Source organism: Fistularia commersonii, chromosome 14, assembly GCF_037954325.1.
Source record: "Fistularia commersonii isolate RoL2024-O1a breed Wild chromosome 14, RoL_Fcom_v1.0, whole genome shotgun sequence".
In the NCBI taxonomy this organism is placed as follows: domain Eukaryota; kingdom Metazoa; phylum Chordata; class Actinopteri; order Syngnathiformes; family Fistulariidae; genus Fistularia; species Fistularia commersonii.
Genome location: NC_141297.1, coordinates 12,231,712 through 12,246,270, shown reverse-complemented (window position 1 = coordinate 12,246,270; position 14,559 = coordinate 12,231,712). Strand labels below are relative to the sequence as shown.

Sequence of the window (14,559 nt, the reverse complement as noted above, 5' to 3'; positions counted from 1 at the left end):
TAGGATTTCAGATGTTTTTCTCGATGGCTCCATACCGATTAATAGAGGTGAATGGAATTCTGCTAGAGGTGCTGACAGCATTGATTGCCTTGATTACAAACAGCAAAATCTCATACTCTTTCACAGATATGACCATGATTCATCATGCTGAGACTGTCTAGCACATGACTTGACCTTCAATTTTCACATTTACGAAAAGTAAGTGTGTACTGTAGAAAGGTAGTCTAATCACAGGCGCTCTACATTTTGTGAGAAGAGGGATGGAACCTAAAAAACAAAGTTTACTTGATTTATCTGGCAGTTTCTCCTCATTCTTAGTATTTATATAATATTTTTGGACTGATATGGCCCCCTGATACCGATGTGTGATTTGGACGACAAGACGTAATTACTAGAAGACGGGGATGTAATCTTATTCACAGATGCTTGAAAATATAACATATGACAAAACCAAGCCAAAATGCAAGGACAGAAGCCCATTACAAAGCAGAAGTCGAGGTAAAAATGTGTATAATGAGGCTGAACAAACTGAATGTATGTCACAATGACTTGAAAGATCAAACCGTTACTTTTGCTGACTTTTTCTGTCAAGAGTGAAACAAACTGTTATTTCTTACGTGTGCAGCCACTCATGTTCTCGGTCACAATGCCACGGAAGTTCCAGAAGCCTGGCTCACAGCGGTCACACCTCTGACCTCCAACTCCTGGTTTACAAGAGCACTGACCAGTGGCTGGGTCACATGTGCCTTTGTAGGAGCCATAGACGTTACACTGGCAAGTACCTGAGGGGGACATGGATGTCACACTTGACTTCTGGGTCATGCATTTCTGCGTCTGAAGTACAGCTTGACTGCCACTGGATTTTTGGAGCTGATACCAAAACTTGAGGGTATAAAATACAGATAGATATACGGTCTATATTTACTGTGCTTTCATGCTATGTCTAATGTTAGACATGATAATATTGAATATTCTGTAACAGCAAGTAGAAGCATAAATTGATTGGTGGTATTATATTTAAGTGAAGATCAAAACAAGTTTGACAATAAGTCTGACTGAAAATCAATATACTGATATACTGTGTGGTTTATGGCCTTCTAGACTATGGTCATTTCACAGTGAAACGACAAGTAATAAAGCAAGAGGCCAGGTGATGGCAGTTTGTTGTGACCTATGTAACCAAAAAAAACATCTGAACAATTTTGGTGGTAATCAACAACAAATTGATCAAACATTGCAACATTCGTAGCATTGAACTGTCAAGTTTTCAAATGCGGATACTGTGTATGTTTACCTTTTTGGTGTTTAAGATTCAAGATTCAAAGTGTTTATTGTCATATGTACAGTCTGGAAATGAGTTTCTCTGTACAGAGTTATATTGACATAATATTGACTTCAATGATGGAAAGTCTGTATAGAAGAGAGAAGCAAGGCTCAGGTTTTAGGTAAGCCCGGTTCCATAAATAAAAAGATAAAGTGTGCCCTTTACTAAATCTTTCCAAAGCTAGATTTCATTTTCACCATCTATAGTGTATCTTCCAAGTAAGAGCTTGATGCAGCATTTTTTCTTCCCATCTGTGCGCTATCATACGTCAAGCTCATCAGATAAAAAGATTTTTCTGCAGATAGCCTGCTACATTATCATAATTATTCCCTGGATTAAGATGAAAGGTTCTCGGGTACGCAACTTTGGACAGTAGTTGCAGACAAGGACAATAAGCTCCACATGCTGAAACAGCCTGATAGTATCTTTTTCCACAAGTACTAACAACAAACTCTGGACAGAAGGGAGGAAAGGGGTCAAAGTGGGACATAAAAGAGAGCTTACTGGGACAGCCGGCCATTCCAACTCCTAATGCAGCCGTCACGTTGTCTAAGCAGCAACCGTACACAGAAAGACTGCAGTGCTGGGGAGCTGTCAGCTCAGACTGAGATGTGGCTGAAATCACTGATGAGGTATGAACAAAAGAGGAGAGGAGGGACGATGAGAGATGGCCAGAAGAGTAAGAACACCAATATTTTAGCAATTACATTTTGGGGAGGGGCCGCGATATTTGTAGGGAAATTAGACAACACAATCATTGAGCAACATTCAACTTTTTGCCAACAATGAATTTGGCTTGAGGGGCAGAGGTGGAAACGCTGGCAGGCGGCTTGAAGATAACAATTCTATTTACCACGTTCTCCACAATGGCTCAAAATCTGGGGGGAAAATGATGCTATTACCTCCAGTGAAAACAAACAATAGTGCTGCTGGTGAATGTGCAGCAGCTGACATTTACCACCTACAACGAGGCATGTTCTTTTCATTTGTTCTTGTCTAATACTACCGGATAGTGCTGTTGCCCTGCAACCCCTCCCTCTGTCCTCAAAATGATAATAATATGAAGAAATGTGGCGGTTTCTGATGCCTCACAGAGTGTGCCGTGCTTCTTTGTCTAACACCACACTCGACTGACAGTGCCGGATCTTCACTGACAAAATGAAAAGTAAATATTTTTGAAAATGTTTCCCAAGATTTCCCTCCTGCCATGCTTAACAATGAACAGTAAAGTTGTACCCGCAGAAACGGAAAGAAGTGGCCCCTTTTTCCTCTGTGTCTAGCTGTTTTTCTCTCGATCTCTTTTTCTTGTGTTGCTCATTTGGAGTTTGGAGGCGAGAGATACAGGGGCCATAAATCACACTGTTACTGGTGTGGATATGAGCCTCGGCCTAATGGTGATGACTCGGCTCGCTCTTTTTCCAGTGCTTTCCCACTCCAGAGATAGGCTTTGGACACAGTTCATTTAACTTGCCACTTTCCAGAGCTCTATTCAGCTATCTCTACTGAGCCTATTAGGACAAGGAGAACTTTTAATTTCATATGTTCTTCCACCCTTCAAGGGTTTTTACTCTTCAGTGGCCGTTGTCTGGCACAATAGAGCTCACTGTGACATGCAATATTACCCTCCCATTTTCAAGGTCTGCCGCTGTGCTTTCACCGCAGAGGTGTTTGCAGCTCGTTACTTTATATCCCTACAAGGGTAGATCTGCTCATGTTAGCCTGTCTAGTAAACCAATAAGTACTTGTATGGATTTTACTGAAATCCCTGACCCAGATTTCAGTTTGTAAGCGGCTATGAAGGCTGATTTAAAGTTATGAGAGGAAAACTTTACAAATATGTATGTATCACATGAAACTGCTGACACTGTCTGCAAAGTTTTTGGTCTTGAAACAAGGCTGTTTTCATACTTGTTTAGACAGACTAGGCATGTTGTCGTTAATTTGAAGACTTGAGGTAAAATGAAGTTTCCCCTGACATAGCTAATGTTGAGGGCAATGAAATTTCCCAAGATCTAAGTTTTTCCATTAGCAAATTGGAGAGGGGAGCCCAAAGCTCTCATACCCATAGAGGGCTCTTCAAAAAAGGATTGATTATCCATGGATGGTAGAAAGGCGTGACAGTCAGAGCCCAAGGAGGCCAGCTTAGGAAGCAGAAGAATCTGCCAGGATGTCTTTGAAAACACTGGCAGCTCTGCTTTTTCTCACTCTTCACTCAACTCTTTCCATCCTCGTCTGCTTTTCCCCCTTGGGGAATCAGACAAGCTGGAGTGATCACATGGAATCCCTTAAGTGCCCTTTGCTCTGCTTCCTAGCATTAGCCATATACGTTGGAGCAAAAGCTATTAATTTAATATAGCTATGGAGAGAAGGCTGGCTAATCTATACAACTTTCCTACTTAAAAAAGCCATTTATTTACATCTGGAGTGTCAAACTTGCAGCCCACTGGCCAATTATTATACATTGTGCCCTACGCCCTGGGGCAATGACTCAGCAAAAAGGTGTGTGTGAGAAAAACGTGTGGTCTCCATCAAAGACCAAACTTAGATGTCAGGTAGGGGGACACAAAATATCATCCCACGGTCTCTAGATCCCCGATTTACATGGAAAGAGGATATTTGTGTTAAAATAAGTTTAAAAAAAAGTGCTTTCATGAGGATACTGGTATTAATTCATAAATCCTGAAAGCAGAATGCCCTATGTCCTGAAATGATTGGATATAGTTGGTAAAATCACCAATCCCTAGGTAAAATAAACAAACCATAATTAATTTTGACCTTTTGAACTCACAGCAGAGTAGCAAAAACTATATATCCCACCCCCAAATCAGTAGATAACATGGAGAAACAGGATGAAAATGGCAATTAGTCTAGTTGGGGGTGCTTCTGTGCAGTGCACTGTGGGCAACTGTTCTGACCTGGACACGGTCCCTGGTTCTGAATCATCAAGAGCTCTTGTTTTTCACATCGGGCCTTCTTCAGCTCACACTCGTTGTTGTATTGTTTTCCATCCGAGCCACAGACCTAAGCAGTCACGGACAATAGGGTTAGGTTAATCCTTGTTTGTTTTTAACCTCTTCATGTTTTACACAGTCAAGGCACGTTGTTTTCTGTTAAATGTACGCTTTCAATATTTTGAAGGAGAATGACGACAATAAAAATTTTGATCATTCAGCACTTGACCATTTTGTTGCATGATCTTAGTTTCATGCCATCTTTAGGACCTTTTGTTTCAATATTAACTACCGTTGATTTCCGTATACAAGCATCTCAAAAAGAATTTTTGATGCTTGTGTCTCCGTGGAATCTTATGTTACACACTTCTTTATGCGATGAATATATTTCTTGGCTTTTAATAATTTAAACATCTTACATTAAAATGGTGCCATACTCCAAGTGAGGCAAACACCTGTCTCATGGTGCTTAACATTAGGGTGAATGGTGACTTTAGTGTGTGTACCAAAACAAAACAAAAAAACAACTGTGCAAAGTATGCTAAATTAAAGAAACAAACAAAAAAAGACAAATTGAATGTTTGGAGAGTGTCTGTACCTGATTTTGAGGAACATTTTGGCAGGAGAAGTCACACACACAGCGGTCATCTTCTGCATCTTCATCCCATGAGCCTCCAAATATACGACAGCGATCATGCTCACAGCTCTCCGCACCTGAGCCTGATGCTCCAGAGCCACAGTCTGATTAAAAAAAGAAAAAAAACACAGCAAGTCCACAAAAATTACTAATCAAGCACACATGGAAGCAGTTATCACTGTGATTACCCTTCTAATGTATACATTGGCGGAGCAGACTAAAAAGATTAATGTTTCCCCAAGGTTCCAGCACCTTGTGCTGGTAGCAAAACAATGACCAAATTCAGCAAGGGAAAAAGACTACCGAAATAAATCAAATGCAATCTCTCTAAGCCACGTGCAAGACATCATTTTTCAATCAATTACATCACAGACATAAACAAGAGGGAATTAAAAGCTCTGTCCCCCAGAGTGTGCAGAGAAAAACTGATGGCATAGCCTTTTGATGGGTAGCAACATCCTGATATGAAAATCCAGCAAAGGGTTCGGTAAAATAGAATAATCTCCAAAAACGTGAAATAAAACTCCCCCCAAATTGTAATAGAGACACTGGATGGCACTTCAAAGTTTGTGTTTGATGGGTAGACAGATTGACCACATGTTTTGAATTACAAAAATTCATTAACTTAAAAGGAAGATAGCGCGCATTAATATTTCCATTTATTGTTGACTGGTGCTCTTGCCGTCTTCAAAAAATGTTAGCACATAATAATTATTTCAAAGTTTTAAAAGTAATTCAAGCACAGACAACAAAATACTTGTGTAGCGGAGCTATTTAGAGATTCAATTATTTTAAATAAATCAGCAAATTTTACTCATAGTCCTGAGGGAGAGGAGGTGAATGTGTGATGGAGCAGGGAATGAAAGCAGTTGGCAGAAAAGATTGAGTAGAAAAGGCAGGCAGTAAGTGAGAGAGTGTGACAGAGAAAGAGAGAGAGTGAGAGAGTGTGTGTGTGTGTGTGTGTGTGTGTGTGTGTGTGTGTGTGTGTGTGTGTGTGTGTGTGTGTGAGAGAGAGAGACAGAGAGAGAGAGCAAGAGAGACCCTGTAGGCTGAAAAAATGTTCATTTGATGTGCGGTTATTTCAAAAGAAAGAGTCAAACTAAAAACTTTAAGCTTAACTGCATACACGTTCAAGAATCATGTATTCAAGGTATGCCTTCCTCTTCCTGTCTTTTTGAAAGGCTTGTTCAACTCTCTTTAATATGATATAACTTCTAATGTTGATATCAATGTTGAGAAACTAGCAGTGACGAACATGTCAGTTGGCATAAGTCATTTTCTAAAGCAGATTATGGCGCAGGTCATGATATGGGGGTGGGAAGGTGCTGCATCCAAGGCTTGTTCCCCCGGCCCCCCACTAGCTCTGTAGCTAACTGCCACAATTTGCCATTTGATGAGGACAAATATTGATGAAAACCATCATCTGTGTTACTTCTGCGACTTTACCATTGTTGATACTGTGCTAGACAATTTTGCTTGTTCCTGCAAGTCAGAAGTTGTCCCGGAGCAGAAAATGTACACCGCCTGAAGGCACAGCTAGGCTTGTCAACATGCTCGGTAGAGGAAAAGCTAATTCATATTCCATGTAGCCCTCCTTATGGAGAAAAGATAAATAAATAGAAGAGGTAAGACAGTAGAAATGAATATATAAAAGTGAAGGGAATTAGCTTTTGCTCTTTGATGTGGGTGCTGCCCATGCTGCTTGAACCTTTCAATTAATACATTCCCAACTAAGATGGCTACATCAGCTATTCTTTATGTCCTGCCCATCCAGTCCTTTTTACTCAATCACGTCAGAAGCCTGAGTCCATTTAGCTAAGGGAGTTCCATTAAGAAGAGAGACTTCCGTTGTCGAGAGAAGAAAGGAAATGAATAGAATAAGAATTACGTCCAAGAACAGCAGAGGGGAAAAAAAAGTAATATTTTAAGAATTTGACATAGGGAATAATAGACCAGGTGATGGAATACTTGTTATTGTCAAGATATTGTCTGGGAGAAAAAAGACTTGTAAAAATCTAGAAGAGAAAAAGAGGATAAAAAGAAGACAAGGAGAAAGATGTGCTTGCAGACATGATTAGTTGAGATACAGTCTGAAAATGCATGATACGCCAGATTAGTTGCGTCAAAACTCGTCTCTTTTTGGTCACTCCATAAGCTACTCATTGAAACAGGATAACTGAAGACCTGTGTGAATGCCAACTTGTACATCTATTGTTGCCATGAGTCAGAGCAAAGAGAAAATGACATCTGTTTTTCCAGGAAAAAACAAAGTGACTCAAAAGTGCCTGCTTAAACATTATCTATCAGTTCAGGATATGGCCTTGTTTGATAGATGTCACAGTCCCGACAGTCCGGATAAGGCCTCGCGAGATTGAGAAAGATAGAGCGTCATTTCCTGCGAGGAGAAGGGACGCAGAGGCTCGAGTGTGAGGGGACAGAGAGTCAAGTCGATTTGGTGCCTCAATAAGCCCTATGATGGATGGACATAAAAAGGAAAAATCATCTGATGTCATTCCCAACCCGGCATCCACTTTGCACTTGCTTTTATGCCCTCTTATGTCTTTGGAGTCTTCCATGATCTGATCTATGTGACGTGAAGAACAGGGTCCGCTCTGTGTATCACTGTGTGATCCTGCACTCATAATCTTATTTATTAAATGTCAATTCAATTAAAACGGGCCTTGGCTGACTGTTGGTAATGCAGTGCTCTCAGTTGCCACTTTGTCAGTGTCGAGAATAGGAGCTGAAGCCAGGCCTACCCGAGTGTGAAATTAAACAGGTGATAAATTTCCCTGTATCGCCAACAGTAGGAACACTGTCATTTTTCATTACTGCTAAATAAAAGGCGGGAGAAAACAACTTCCATTTTTATGCTCTGTGCCCTCCCTTTCTTTACCAAGACTAATGAGGATGGTTTGTAAGGCAGGTCTATGTAAGCAAATCAATCTGATTTTCACTATCTGTAAGTCACGACAGGTTTTTCATAAATTTTGAAGTATGGAACAGTGACCACTGTCAATGTGACCTTTGATGAGGTCAAGGAAAGATACAGACAATGATTTCATTTTACGACAAAAACCAGGACCCAAGCAAAATATATTGGTTTGTAAATATTATTGGCCAATAAGTGTCTATCACCAGATTATAAAATTGGCATGTAGGTGTTGCCACTATGTGATGATGTGAAAACTTTTCAAATGTCCTACTCTAATCCAATCTCATCAGTGTCACCTGATATTTTGTAAAATAGTAAGTAAAAAAAATTGAAAAGCAATGTTTAATGCATCAGGCACATTTCTGCAGATTGGCAGATAATTGCAGTGGTAAATTTGTGGTCTGTTGAGTGTGAATTTTGACAGCATAACCTTGCTTTTGACTACTGATTTTGGACAATGAACTAAAATTGGGCCAGTATTTTCTTTGACCCACTATTTCATAGTATATGTTTTCCATAAGAATATGCCTTCTTGTATTACAGCTTAAAAGTTCTTCATAATGGCTGTCAGACTAACAATGTGTAATATTGTTTCTCTCTAAAAGAGACCTCTAATTCCCATTTTGGTCAAGCCTTATTTTATATCACATACTGTATGTCAAACTCAAGGACCATGGGCCTGCGGCGGGATGATCATTGGCCCACAGGATAATATTTAATTAATATTAGAGCTGGCCTGCCGATATGCTGCAAGCACCATTAATACTTCAAAAGTCCAACAATGCACTACGAGTGCTGTGGCATGTCAATCGAGTGCCAGCAAGCACAATCCGCACCTACTCATCAGCTGGCCTTGCTGGGTCACCTGTTGTCAACTGTCACTGACAGTCTGTCAGCTAACCACCCCCTCAAAAAATGGCTGATGAACGGTGGACTTCGAAAAAAGGGGGTTAAAAACAGGTGGGAGGCGGAGTATATGTTCGCCGAGAGAGCAGTAACACTTCTGCTTTTGCGCAACTGTCGCTTTTTTATCCGTGTAGTGGACTCAGATCGGTGCATAACTTTTGGGGTTAAGAACAATGCATGGCACAACAACGGGAAAGGATATCTTTGAAGCGGTATGCGTAAATGAAACGGGCCTGCCTTGGGATAAACTTGTGGCACTGACAACAGATGGAGCGCCCAAGATGTGCGGTCAAAAGTGTGGACTGGTGGGCAGGATCCGGGACAAAATGCGTAAGGGATTACTCAAGAAATGACTCAGGAAAAGCTGCTTATAGCAGCCCATTCTCATTCCAATGCGCCAACCACCTGACGAATGTTGAAGGGATCCTTTCACGTCATATGCCGACACATTAGGAACCCCCTGCTCGCAATTTTTTGAAGGATCTGCAGCGTCCTGTCTACATCAACACTTGTATTTCTATCTAAACCTAACGAAAATAAAAGCGGAGTTCGTATTTTGCACATGTTTGTGTTCTAAAGGTGAAATCGCGTTCCTCCACTGACGCAACACCCAGTGAGAAAGGGTATGTGACACATGGTAATTTGGAAAAAAATTTGGAAAAAAAAATAGACACTTCTCCAGGTTTGTAAAAAATTATGAAAAGGGGGTGCCTAATTTGACGATATGTGACAGCAAGGGAAGCTTCACCAATTGTCAGGCATTTGACACATTGGGATAGGAATGAGTTGCTTATAAAGCTATAAGAAAAAATGCAAGAGCTTTCCTTGTATTTAAGAACTTATAAGCTTAGTCAGTGCAAGATTCTGGCTTACACTAGAGAGCATCAGAGAGCAGAAAAGTGAGTTGTAATATGTTTCCTTTTTGTAATTTTTTCTTGCTACCACAAGGCACGTTGGATTTTTATTTTAAGGAAATTCTTTTTTGGCGGTGGAAAAATGTTTTCATTTGAAATTACCCTGGAAATGCTGCAGATAGAGCTGTAAGAAATTGTTGCGACTAATTTTTTATTTATCTAATGTTGTTTCAATAGGCAATAACTTAAAAGCTTCGTTAGTTTCTTGGTCAATAATTTCATTTCAATAAGTGTTTCAATAAACATTGAACCACTCCAGCCCTCGACTTGTAACGATTTTTCGATTTTGGCCCTCTGTATATTTGAGTTACTTCATACGATTCCTTTTTTGCCCAACTCCAGGAGACCTCTCAGCTGGGGTGAATTTGTCAACAAGTCTTTCCTGTGAGACAAACCTGAGAAGAAAGTTGAACAACATACATTTTATGGGCAAATAGCCTTTCTGATGTTGATCATGCTGAAGTGAAATTTTACTTCCTGAGGTGGATTTGGATCAGGATTATTATCAGACCCTATTGAAAATGACAGGACTAGTGTTTTTACCCCTAAAACAGAGTGAAATTTATCAATTGCAGACAAACCAATCTCTACCCCTGCGTGTGAGTGCATTGGTGCCCCTTTTGTAGAGAGGCACAATTTTAATGGAAATGAGTGCAGAATGGAGAGACCTGAGTGGGTGGGATGGCATGGAGCGACAGGAGATGAAAAAAATATTTTATCGTGTAAGCCTGATGATTTGTCTGTGGTGCTTCTCAGTCATCCAGGTCAAGGTGAATTCTTGTCGAAATCTTCTTATTGTGGCAACTGGACTTGAATTTCTTCACTTGAAGGCGTTTCACAAGTCATATGAGAGTTATTCAGTTCTAATGACCTGTAAGGAGTTTCCAAATATAACTGCAAGGGTTTAGGTTATGGTGGCTTGTTATGTAAATGTAAAAGTTGATCGTCAGAAATTAGGTCTAAGGGGGTTGTTATGCTGATGGCGGTGTCGTTCGTTGGGACAAAAGAGCAACTTTTTTGTGATTACCCTGATTGGAATATGAAAAGCTAAGAGTGAAACCTGTTGGATCGCATGAACTGAGGCTCATGTGGAAGTTACAGGGGACTGGTTCTGGTGGTGGTTCTTTCCTGTTTTTTTTGAGGGTGCAGCTCTTTTGTCCCAACCCCCCATTTGCATAACAAGTCCCTTAGACCTAGTTTCCGCCAATCAACTCTTATATTTACATAAGAAGCCACCATAACCTAGACCCACCCAAAACCCTAGTAGTCATATTCGGAAGCTCCCCACGAGTCATTAGAACTCAAGAAGTCTCTCAGATAAGGAGCGAAATGTCATCAAATGAACAAATTCAAGTCCACTTGCCAGAGCAAGGAAGATTTCAACAAGAAGCCTGATGTTTATTATCTGAAACACAATGAGCAAGTGATGACGTCAGAGAGCAGTATGAGAAAAGAATAAGAAAAGTCATTAAGCACCAAAACCAATGCAGTTGAAAATTATTTTTTGTGTCATATAAGTGCGGTGACAATGAGATTGCAAGATGGGGTTTCTTGCTTTGCGTGGACAAAAAGGTCGCTGTCTCAGTCAATGAAAATATGTCAAGTTGACTGCAAGAAGTTTGGTGATATGATTCGTCTCACAGGCCTACGGCAGACAAAGAGGAGAATGCAAGAAAGAAAAAACAAGGAATATCATAAAAGAGAGTATCTGCACACTAGCTTTACGTCCAAATGGAAGTGATTTCCTTTATTTGTTCTGTCCGGCACCTTCTGTGTTTTTTTTTTCTGATCAAGCCATCCTCTCATGACTGGCAGGTGTAATCTTACAGAATTTTCCCAAAGACGGGCCAAGCAAGAAATTTTGATACCCTGCCTGGGTCAGTTAGTGCTGCTCAAGATATAATTTGTATGGTGAATTAGATCTCATTAATTCTAAATGTGCAGGAACGACAAAACTACAGCCGTACAAATCCGAGACGTGCGCAAGCGCCATCAATGACATGCCTTAAAGCTAGATTCGAAGGAAAAGCTTGATAAAACTCATATTACAGATTCTCAAATAAAAGTTTCACAAAATGCAGCATACTGAAATGATGGACCATCCTTAATAACATGAGAAAGAAAATTGCTTGCTTTGGGCTATTTGATTAAAGCCTCAGAGGTAAATCCAGGAAAAGTTACAACACTATCTTTCTGAGTACTTTAAATACAGACACATTTACTGTCTTTCACTCACTGGCAACCTATTTTTGACCTAGTTTCTAGACATGAATGAACATAAATAGATGAATAAGAAAGAGGCATTGCTCCAAGTGACCCCCCCCCCCCCCACACACACACACACACACACAAAAAAGAAAATCCAGGGACTGTTTTGAAAACAGTAGCCAGTTGGCACAGCAGATTATAAAAAAGAAAGCAAACAAACCAGTTAAGTTTCTTCGTAAAATGTATTGGAAAAACTAAAATTAAAAGCTGCTGATCCCCTTTCTTGCCTGACATATGGCAGTATGTTTTTACAAGAATAGGTTGTTTAATAAGACTTTGAGCACTAATATTATATATTATTTATCTATTTTGTTCTTGTAGTTGAAAATCACCTTGACAACTGTTGAATATATGTTAACCCTTCATCAAACTGCTGGGTTTCTGGAAAAGGTGCAGCAAAACTTATTTCCTTTGACCATGAGAGCATAGAAAATATGACTTCAATACTAATTCAGCTTTATTGGCCTTTCATTTGAGACAGAAAATGAACAGCAGCTTAAAATCCTGATTGATAAAGACTTAAGGGGCCACTGTGAGGTACTTGTACTATTCTGACTCTTGGACATGGCCAACTCATATTATACTGTCGATAATTCTGACAACAAATTGATGGATAAATAGATACGTACATTCATACATCTCACCCCCCCCCCCCCCCCCCCCCCCCCCCACACACACACACACACACACACACACACTCCCAAATACCCCAGACACTGCTCTGGTACTGCTCTGTGCATTGCAATGCAAAGTATGAGTGATAGAGGAGATGAAAGCTGTGGCTGTAAATTCAATTTAACTGTATTCTTTATATATGGTGAAGAAAAAACTTGCACAATTAGGGAAGGCAGTAGTAGAAGTAATCAAATGTGAGAGACATGCTGAATAACATATAACATGTGAAGCAGGAAAGCACTGTTTGTAAATACACAAATGACTGTAAGTTAATCATTCAAGTAATTTTGTGTTCTTTGTGTCAGGTGATGTTTATGGGTGCGTGACTGAAGCTTTTTCATCACCTCATTGTCATGCAGCTTGTAGCATATGGAACCATTACAATCAAATACTGTACCACAGGTCACTTGATAAAGATTATTACTCCATTTCAATGGCTGATTGGTTAGTATAATTACACCATTTCAAAGTCCATTTCCTACCTTCATCACAGCTGCCGGGCTTCGCCACATCAATTCTCCTCTTCTGCATGCAGGAGGACAAGCGGAGTTCACACTCATTGTCGTAGATGGTGCCGTCACTTCCACACACAGGGGAAAAGGCCTCGCCTGGGCACTGGGGGCACTCACACTTATTTTGGACACATCGGGCACCCCAGGCACAAACCGAGCTGCCGCATGTTTCTGTATAACACAGAAAATACATAAAGGAGTGCATGAGGGGTCGGTGGAACATTCGTGCAGATTTTATAATGGATTTTATTCACACAGCACATTCCTATTCATCTCAGGAAACTCTTGTTTCAATCATTTTCCTCTGCATTCTCTATCACGTAAACCACTTGCTCACAAAATTAATCTGCTTCTTACATTGTGATGGGTCTGATATATTTGATGAGATTTTTAGCGTGCTCTACCTGCAGAAGACAACACAGATTGTCTAACTGTGGTCACCAGGGACTCGTGTTTGTCATGTTTGTCCCAAAACACATCATCACTCTCTATATGATTTGTAATTCTAATACAGTAACTTAAAATTCAAATTAATGCAATACTCACTGCACTCTCCCTGGCCGATCACTCTGATGTCCATCTGTTCTTTGCAGGACCGCACGTGCAGCTCACATTCACTGTTGTAGGTAGTGCCATCACTGCCACATACGGGCTGGTGGGATGCCACACACTCCGATGCACACACACACTCCCCACTCTGGGCATCGCAGATTGCCCCAAAAGAGCAGTTGGAGCAAGCCTCTTCTAGATGGAAATAAAAAGTAAGTGTCACACTCTTTATAACAACATAGTTTCATTATTCATACCCAATAGCAATTAGAGATTGCAGTTGAAAAACTGATGAGCATAAGTGTAATCAAATTTGTTTTGGATGAATGGAAAATCATGTCAGATACAGGAGTGCATTCAAAAACAAATAATAAGCAGTGAGTAGTGGCAATGGCCACTGCTTGCTGTGTTTGTTGTGAATGCTATGTTTAAACATAACGGATAGAACAGCATTATGCCCATTTATATGTGCCGCTTCAATAAGTGACTTTTTTTTTAAATATTTTCATACATAGGTGACCATTTAAATAACAATTGGTGACCATTTTTGGGAACCTAAGTTTAAACTAAATTCTTATGAAAGTGCCACTTGTTCCTTTTAATCTATGGCTGATATCTACTTTTAAGTCAAACAATGAACACAGCAAGCTTTTTACCTGGTTGCGACCAATGTCCCACTAGTGACAGTATAGTTATGTAGAGTCAGTTTTGTACACATAAAGATATGCCTGGTCAATATCATATTGATAGATTACCCTGACCTGCTAGTTAAGGATTGCAAAACCCACTTTAAAGTAATTGGTGTTGTCTTATGCTGACGGCCCGTGAAGGTGAGAGAGCACGAAAATGAAAAGTCCTCTATACAATAGATAATGATAATAAAAATTT

The 14,559-nt window shown here is 40.1% G+C and overlaps 1 protein-coding gene across 7 annotated transcripts in view; it reads right to left on the bottom strand.

Moving 5' to 3' along the window:
- Positions 1 to 14,559, bottom strand: part of agrn (agrin) — a 279,534-nt gene that overhangs the window by 55,962 nt on the left and 209,013 nt on the right. For 6 of the 7 annotated variants that reach the window (XM_086159716.1, XM_086159720.1, XM_086159714.1 and 3 more), the window contains 6 exons: positions 13,669 to 13,866; positions 13,093 to 13,293; positions 4,874 to 5,016; positions 4,240 to 4,345; positions 1,829 to 1,948; positions 618 to 782 (listed from right to left, as the gene is read on the bottom strand). In XM_086159716.1, the coding sequence (XP_086015842.1) occupies positions 618 to 782; positions 1,829 to 1,948; positions 4,240 to 4,345; positions 4,874 to 5,016; positions 13,093 to 13,293; positions 13,669 to 13,866 (933 nt within the window). The remainder of the gene's footprint in view (positions 1 to 617; positions 783 to 1,828; positions 1,949 to 4,239; positions 4,346 to 4,873; positions 5,017 to 13,092; positions 13,294 to 13,668; positions 13,867 to 14,559) is intronic. The other variant, XM_086159715.1, reaches the window with a different exon arrangement.